This window comes from Littorina saxatilis, linkage group LG14 (assembly GCF_037325665.1).
Source record: "Littorina saxatilis isolate snail1 linkage group LG14, US_GU_Lsax_2.0, whole genome shotgun sequence".
Taxonomy (NCBI): domain Eukaryota; kingdom Metazoa; phylum Mollusca; class Gastropoda; order Littorinimorpha; family Littorinidae; genus Littorina; species Littorina saxatilis.
Genome location: NC_090258.1, coordinates 31,118,373 through 31,127,921, shown reverse-complemented (window position 1 = coordinate 31,127,921; position 9,549 = coordinate 31,118,373). Strand labels below are relative to the sequence as shown.

At 37.9% G+C, this 9,549-nt stretch overlaps 1 protein-coding gene across 1 annotated transcript in view; it reads right to left on the bottom strand.

Moving 5' to 3' along the window:
• Positions 1-802: 802 nt before the first annotated feature.
• Positions 803-9,549, bottom strand: part of LOC138947557 (fibrillin-2-like) — a gene marked incomplete at its 5' end in the record, with an annotated part of 90,910 nt that continues 82,163 nt past the window's right edge. The window contains 4 exons of the mRNA XM_070319047.1: positions 803-3,764; positions 5,310-5,365; positions 5,751-5,884; positions 8,557-8,698. Coding sequence (XP_070175148.1) covers positions 3,732-3,764; positions 5,310-5,365; positions 5,751-5,884; positions 8,557-8,698 — 365 coding nt within the window. The remainder of the gene's footprint in view (positions 3,765-5,309; positions 5,366-5,750; positions 5,885-8,556; positions 8,699-9,549) is intronic.

Here is a 9,549-nt window from a genome sequence, read left to right as displayed (position 1 = left end):
TCGGAACAACGCAAACGTCTAAGGCCTGGCGCTCACCTATGTAACTTCAGCAGGACAGACGACGCACTGCAGATTATCCCAGCCAGCTACACGTTGCGAAAGAAAAACAGGCCAAGTACTCGTCATAATCCCTATCGCAGCATCAATAATGTGCAGTGCGTCGTCTGTGCCGCTGAAACTGCGCAGGTATATTCTGCCCTTAAGCCAACCAAGACACTAGATGGCTAAGCCTGCTGGATACTGTCTTTCTTACTGTGATGACTACATAGTGCTTGACAAAGGGAGCGAGATACAGCTCTATCATCCACAGTTTCATGCATACGTTTGTCTCCAGGAAATCCACACATAACTGACAGGAATCCAATCAAGAACATTGTTTTTTTTCTTAACCTCAGGCATCTATTCGAAAACTGTTATTTTCTGATCACTAAGTCTTTAACTAAACTATTTTGTGTATAAACAAATTAAACATTCATGCATACTATCGCCGTGTTACGTTTGTTATGGTGTGTTATGTATGTAATACATACATTGTATGTGTGTGTGTGTGTGTGTGTGTGTGTGTGTGTGTGTGTGTGTGTCTGTCTGTATGTATGTATGTATGTATACGTACGTACGTACGTACGTAACGTAACGTATGTGTAACGTAATGTAATGTAATGTAATGTATTCAAAGTATTGAATTTAGTTCAAGTGTGTTCATTGATGGTAAGAATTCTTGTGACACTTTAAATGCACGAACAAACTGACTTTACCTTAGCACAGCCCAGGCTTTTAGTAACACAGTTTCCTTCACTCCCACAACTGGCAAGAACTTTATTTGATCACTTAAAAATAACACTGGTTACATACAGAGTAATAAGGGTAATTTCAGCAGTTAACTTAACGAACACCATCGAGCATGACTTCACTAACGAACAACTCAAAACCTTAAAAATTAAGAAAAAAATGTGGGGAAAAAAAACAATTCCATTTTAGGAAAACAATCAACGATTTACTGGCACCGTACCAAATAAAACGTACACGTATTAGACAAGAGAATAACTAGTACAGAACCACAGATGCTAAGGCTTGCACAGACTGCGTTTGAAAATACAGTCAATATGCATAGTATAAAGTTAATTTATGTATATAGTTTTCATATATTAATTATTATTTATGTTTTTTTATTATTAACTTATTTACTTGCTTCCAGATCTTTTAAAATGTGTTTTTCAGATTTTGAAAATTGTATATCCGGACTAGTTTCAATTCTTTGAAATTTGTTTCCCGGGAAAGTTTGAAAATCTTAAAAATAAAAAGCATGCAGGCACTTTCAAAGATAGATAGATTTGTCTCATAATTCTTTGCATGTAGTGGCTGAAGACTCTGAAAAATAACTAAAATGCTTCAAACCTATGAGGGTGTTGACCTTTCACCCCGCCGGCCGCCTGGTGACCTACTGCACCCCATTTCTGTGTGATTTTATATCAATTATCCCAAGTTTCATTTCTGTACAAACCCACGACAAACTACTCGAAAAAGAGGTTTGTAATGTACACAAGCAACAATAAAAACAAATGTGACCCTCCACCACGAAATGAGTCGCATGTCACCTCGCGCGGTTCTGCGCTAGGCTTAATATAAGTCCGGGGCGTGCCTTGTAACAGTGTGAGGGTCACCTTAGTCACAGGCTTATAACTCAAACAGTTTTCGCTCTTTTCTAAAACGATTTTCACCACTGGATAGAGCATAAAAAACTCTTTAGGAAAATGTAAAAATATGAAAATCATGCAAAGGTGACATGCGACTCATTTCGTGGTGGAGGGTCACAAATCTGAAAAATCACAGGGCACGATTACTAAAAAAACTAAACTTCTGTTGAAATAGAATTATTATTCTGTACTGAAACAAATGTGCGGAACACTTGTAGAATGGTTAGATTTCACAGGTAGACACATAACATCTGTTTCCGAAAGTTGCTTTCCCTGTTGTTCCAATTAGAAATGTTTTTGTTTAAAAAAACAAAACAATATCATGGTTTGATTTGATACCAGTTGATTTGATCAAACTCATTTTCTTTGAGAAATATAAAAGCTATATAAATTGCTTTCTTTACAGGGTACTTTGGAAGGTGAAAATGAAAATAATTTACACTGTAGTGAAATTTCCCCTGCCATCAACAATGCAAATACAATAACGGTATTAGCCATAATAGTATTATCATTATACATTACACAAATCCCCAACGGTAAAAAGTATATATTTCCAGGCATGTTTAATTTACATGCAAAACACCCACATTTGTATATATGTACATGAGCAAAGGCAGTTTTTCTTAAAAACAGCACCAAAAAGCACTTTTAAAACACCAGTTTTCCCTGAACACACAAACATTCAAAGAAACAAATTTTAATTCTACACTATGCCACTTCTTTTACTTTTAAACAGCAAAAGTAAAAGCGCTGTTTTTGACACCAGGTTTCCATAAAAACAAATATATATGAAAATATATGTGTGTATATATTATATAATTAAGACTATATTAAAGACAATTTACCTGAAAACTATAGAGAATAGGCACCAGGGACCAGTGTCTCAGTATTTGTTAAACAAAAAAGATCCGTCAGCGGCTGTTAAAAACTGAATTGAATTTGACCAAATTAATTGATTCTGCTTCGGAAAATTTATTAAAACAAAATATATATTTTCCTGAACACAAAATCAAAAAAGATCAAGTTTTTTGTTTGGCTACCTGTGCTGTTGCTCTGCATACACATTATCTCAGCGATGAATATATTGATAATCAATGCATTATCTGCATATCGTATAAAATACTAGGATATTTTGTTTCACAATGAAAAAAACTCTGGAAGATCGTTCCAAATAAAATAAATCTACATTTAAAAAAAAGGTTATTGGCTTTTACAGCTGTCTTTGTTTCAATATTTCTGTAATTGTTTTACATTAAAATTTTTAATACCTCATTTTTCTAAATATATTATTGTACAATACATCTAATGTAATCCATGCACAAGGATAAATTACCAATCGCAAACGGGTAGCACCGTTTCCCACGAAAAACATTCAAAAATGTTGAAGACACATATTTTTGAAAATGTCATAATTTCTAAACACACACACACACTCACAATTACCCAGAGCAAAATTGGAAGCATAAAACCAAGACACACAAAAAAAGAAAAAAACAAGCAAAAAAGAAAAAAATATATATCAATAAAATCTGAGTACAAAACATGAAACAACATAGAGACGTCCATTGAATATATTAATTCATTTCAACCTGAAAAACAAACAAACGAAAAGTACGAACACCAAAGCAATCGAAATGAGAAGAACTATCAGACGTCATCAACTTCAATTTCATTAATGTAGAAATCAGTCCATTTTTATCCGCGGAAGTTTGTGTAACTCAGAAGTGTGTTTTGGGATTTAAACCACGTCTGTCTTAAACGCTGTCATCATCACGTCTCATCAGATGGTATTATTCACATATCAGAAAAAGACCCCAAAAAGTGAGTTCGTGTTCAAAGTAGCCATTTTAAAAAATGAAAGAGTTGAACAATATAGGGTGTTGACAGAACTCTGCTGTTAGAAATGATACGCTTGGTCGAAATGCGGGCGAAATGTTATGCAAGCGGCCATTTTCACAGAGAAAAAACCCTATATGTCTTGAGTGTGCCAAAAGAGTAATTCGTTTTTTTGTGTGCAGAGATCCTCTATTTTCCTCATCACAGGTCGACTTGGGGTCGTTTAATTGTGAACTGAAAGAAACAACAAAATAAACATTTATCAATTTTATTATTACATTCCATAACTATGTAACCGAGTGCCGAAACACTACGATCACCTCGGGAAGCGAAGTGCAATCAAAAAGGATTGAAAATGTTAGGGCTAATTTCTTAGCCCTATAAAAACTGTTATGCAAACCCGAAGGTTTCCATGAATATACAGACAATCGGAAACCACCAGACCCCATCACAAACAGAATTCTACAATCCACGGGTGTTGACTTTTAAAGGCCAACAACTCGGGTGCAGAGTCTGCTGTGAAAGGAGCGGTAGCCTCCCCTGTCAAAACTATATGATATAATATCACTTCTGTGTTATTATCTATATCTATATACGGCTTGTGTGTTTGTGTCTGTCTGTCTTTCTTCGCGATGTACGGCCAAAGTTCTCGATGGATCTGCTTCAAATTTGGTGGGCATATTCAGGTAGACCCCGGACACAATCTGCTCGATGAACATTTTCAACACGTGCTCTCAGCGCGCAGCGCTGAACCGATTTTGGTTTTTCTGTACATCCATTCCCAGTAACTCTTCCTTATCTTCTCCAGTGTTTTGCGCGTTTATCTCCCTTCCTTAGTGTGGCGTCAATCGCGTACGGTGCGCCACTCACCCGGGTATTCATCTAGTTAGGATATATATACATGATGTTACTGTTTATGCGCCATGACAGCGACGCACATAAGAACGTTAACAATTTGACATCATTACATAAATATATCTATTCAGATGGACGCAACGGATATGACGCCAGAGTCCCAAGCAAAAGGTCGAAAGTTCGAATCCCGGCCCCGCCTGGTGGATTTAGGGCTGAGATTTGTATGAGCTCCCAAGTAAACTTATGTGCAGACCCGCTAGTGCATTATCCCCCTTCGTGTGTACACTCAAACACAAGATCAATTGCGCACGTACAACATCCTGTAATCCATGTCAGAGTTCGTTGGGGTAATGAAACACGAAAATACCAAGCATGCATTCCCCGAAAGCGGCGTATGGCTGCCTAAATGGCGGGGTAAAAAAGGTCATACACGTAAATGCCGTAGGAGTTTCAGCCCAAGAACGAAGAAGAAGTACATACATTATTTTGTCAGATTTGTTTTATATCGATTATTTGAAGGAATCCCAACTGTGTATAACGTGCAAATATCACGCTCCAGCTGCATGGAAAAGCTTGCCTCAAGCGATGACAGAACTCAGATATGGGATTCACAAACGTTGAAGTAAACTGACAATCCTAACCGTGAGCAAAGTTGTGGCTAATACCTATATTTCAGTACTGAATTTGAATCACAAAACCCTTCAGCTGGAGCCCTGCATTTTACGAAAAACGTAAACATCTCATACCTGAGTACTACATTGTCCTTAAATTCGCACCAATAAATATAAATCTTTAATTCCTGGAAAGTTGATTGTGAAGGCTGATAATCATTAGGTCTACTTTTTCCCTTACATTTTTAATGCTGTTACAAAAGTTACTTTTTATGTTTTCATATGCTTTGAAATGTTGTTGATCAATAAATACCTCTCTGTCAGTCGCAAGATTTTGGTAGAATTGGCCGAACCTGTCCTGATCATCATCTGAAATGAAAAAGTGAAATGTCTTTTTTCAATCACAAACCAATCTAAAACAAAAACATTGCTGACACAAACGCACGCACGCACGCACCCACACACACAAACACACATACACAAACACACGCGCACACACACACACACACACACACACACACACACACACACACACACACACACACACACACACACACACACACACACACACACACACACACACACACACACTCTTTTTCTCTCTCTGAGACAAACACAACGTTAAGTTGATTACTTAGGTGAGTCATACAAATTAGTAAGACAAGCAAATGATCATTAATTTAAAAAAAATGGTGAACATTTAAAAAACAAAAACAAAGAAAAGTTCAAAGCACAATGAGAAATTAAATCTTACTGCGGTGAAGGTCAGGCATGCTAGATATGCTCTCGTTGTAGTTCCAGGCTGTCTTCTTGCCGTCGGCTTGGGCGAACATGGAGACTCCCGGCATGCCGAACAAGTCCGCCATACTCGGAAAACTACCGCTTTCACTGGAGAAAAAAACAACAACATCGAGATATGGAGCTAAAATCAGTTGTAAGGCTAGGAGTGTTGTACCTTGTGATTCAAAGTGTGAGTATGTTTGTGTGTATCGGGGGATGATGATGATCGAACTTTATTTTACAAGGATAGAGGTTTAAGGCCACGCCTTTTCTTACAACCTGTCCTTCTAACAGAAAAATAAGCAATAAATCGAACAAACAAGCAAGAAGGGCAAAGCCCATACGACTCACATACTTGACCTTGACCTTCACATGACCTTGACCTTCAGCTAAACCTAGCAATGACATCATACACTAAGAACTGCTTTACACATTTTTCCTACCAAAATACATGTGACCTTGACCCAAGGTCAAGGTCATCCAAGGTCATGCAACACAAAGCTGTTAATTCAAGACATAGGAAGTACAATGGTGCTTATTGGCTCTTTCTACCATGAGATATGGTCACTTTTAGTGGTTCACTACCTTATTTTGGTCACATTTCATAAGGGTCAAAGTGACCTTGACCTTGATCATATGTGACCAAATGTGTCTCATGATGAAAGCATAACATGTGCCCCACATAAGTTTTGTAAGCCCTATATATCATATATAGGTGAGGTATTAAATCTCAAAAACTTCAGAGAAAATGTGAAAAATGTGAAAAATAGCTGTTTTTTAGACAACATTTATGGCCCCTGTGACCTTGACCTTGAAGCAAGGTCAAGATGCTATGTATGTTTTTTGGGGCCTTGTCATCATACACCATCTTGCCAAATTTGGTACTGATAGACTGAATAGTGTCCAAGAAATATCCAACGTTAAAGTTTTCCGGACGGACGGACGGCCGGACGGACGGACGGGGGGGACGGACGGACGGACGACTCGGGTGAGTACATAGACTCACTTTTGCTTCGCATGTGAGTCAACAAAAACCATGGAAAAACAAAAACGAAATCGAAAACGAGAAAGCAATCAGCCAGCAAAGTAACCGGTAATTAAACTAACACGATGCCAACATTGGCATTAATGCCTAAAAATGATGATGATCATCATAGAAATACTGTAACATTACATTGTACACATGAAACATGTAATGTACAAAATAATTTCGAATCCATAAAGCTTTTCCCAGAGTTGACAACTACTACATATAATTATGGATATGTTAAAGACAATATTGTCATCTTAGTAGACATGTAGTAATCATGCATTGCTCCTTTAAAACTGTTCGGCGAAGTTAATGATCTTTTATACAACTCCTGTACTGCAACCGAGGGGTGGATTAAATCTAGTTGATTATTTTTACACAAGTGAGAAATTAGAACGAACTACTTCGATTACACCAAAATCACACGTGGATTATTCGAAGTAAGAATAAAGAGGGCTAAAAAATAATCAATACTAAAATTTATTTTTAGAACATGACTTCATTTGAAACCCAGACGATTGGACCCTGTTGCGGAAGAATACAACGTTGACTCAAAACTGTAACAACAATGGCTGACGTGTATAAAGTACACGCATACCTCGCCAGGTTTGTTTTTGTGACTAGTCGACAGACGATGCCATTTGCTTTGTGTGTGTTTTTGTTGTTGCTTACTGTACATGACATACATTACGTTTAAAATCCAGTTCTTTAACAGGCAACAAACCTTGCAAATTTCCAGAAGCTGCAATCTGAAGCGACCTATCTCTGATTCTAGCAGACGATCTCTCCAATGTTTAACACAAAATCAGCAAACTCTCCTGTCACATAGAACGTCCATTATATAGTGCAATGTTGAAATGAAGTTACCGGTCTGAAACATTTAGTCGTTTCTTCTGAGACAATCCTTGTTCTCTTATCATCTACAGATTTACCGCAGTCTTCACCACGCGAATTCACAACAGAAGTCAGACTTTCGAACATACAATCTACGTAGGCAAGCATGATACGTCATGACGTCATATGATTCCTAGCATATTGACGTAATGCTAAACATCCGGTTATCCCGAGTTTTCTCCGTAATACATGTCCGTGGGTTTTTCAATGTTCGGTTATTTCCGTGGCTTCATGCGGAAAGGGAACCGTCGTCTGCAATCAGTCAACGACATGGACCATTCTGGTCCTTGTTGCTGACAAAAACATGATTTTAACACAGAATGTAATGTCAGAATAGCTATATAAACGCTATTGTGTTTTAATCGTAGCAATAGGGTCCGATATTTAGACGAGACAAGTATAATGCCGACGAGTCGGAGACTAAGAATAAAGTAAAACAATAGGGACTATTTGAATGACGCGCATTTGACACTCTGAGTGATTAGGCTGAAATGAAATTGCCTACAAAATGTCGTCTGCATGACTGCATGTTCGACCCGTGTTGTTCTTTGTATAAATAGCTGAAACAATGACAACTCGTTGATTACTGGAAAATAAACCACTCGTGGGTATTTGCAGCCGCTTGGTAATTAACTCGTGTGCTCCGCACACTCGTGAATAAACCATAAAGCCTGAGATAGGGGGGGGGGGGGGGGGGGGGGTTGAGTGATGGGTTGGGTGTGTGTGATTGTTTGTTGTATGGGGAGGGGTGGCATGTTTTGGTGCGTGTATGTGTGTGTGTATGTGTGCATGTGCGCGCACATGTGTGTGTGTGTGTGCACATGGGCTGGTGTGTGTGCATGCATTTGTGGTGTACCTGATATGGTCCTCCAATCGGGCCCTTTCTGTTCGTCTTCGTTTGTAGCGGACGAGACAGAAGATGTTGACTGCAATGATCACAGCCAATGGAATCCCAAGACACACTCCGAGAATGATCTTCCACTCGTCTGAATCGGAATCTGTGTCAATGTAAAACGCACAATATTTTTAATAATTGATTGTCATAAAACGTATCAGGTACGAACATTGCTATTATTTGTTAAAGAAAAGAGCTCAGCTGCATGCAGGTTGCTACTGCCCTTTTTATATTTAGTCAAGTTTTGACTAAATATTTTAACATCGAGGGGGAATCGAAACGAGGGTCGTGGTGTATGTGCGTGTGTGTGTGTGTCTGTGTGTGTGTGTGTGTGTGTGTGTGTAGAGCGATTCAGACTAAACTACTGGACCGATCTTTATGAAATTTGACATGAGAGTTCCTGGGTATGAAATCCCCGAACGTTTTTTTCATTTTTTTGATAAATGTCTTTGATGACGTCATATCCGGCTTTTCGTGAAAGTTGAGGCGGCACTGTCACGCCCTCATTTTTCAACCAAATTGGTTGAAATTTTGGTCAAGTAATCTTCGACGAAGCCCGGACTTCGGTATTGCATTTCAGCTTGGTGGCTTAAAAATTAATTAATGACTTTGGTCATTAAAAATCGGAAAATTGTAAAAAAAAATAAAAATTTATAAAACGATCCAAATTTACGTTTATCTTATTCTCCATCATTTGCTGATTCCAAAAACATATAAATATGTTATATTCGGATTAAAAACAAGCTCTGAAAATTAAATATATAAAAATTATTATCAAAATTAAATTGTCCAAATCAATTTAAAAACACTTTCATCTTCTTCCTTGTCGGTTTCTGATTCCAAAAACATATAGATATGATATGTTTGGATTAAAAACACGCTCAGAAAGTTAAAACAAAGAGAGGTACAGAAACGCGTGCTAGCCTTCTTAGCGCAACTACTACCCCGCTCTTC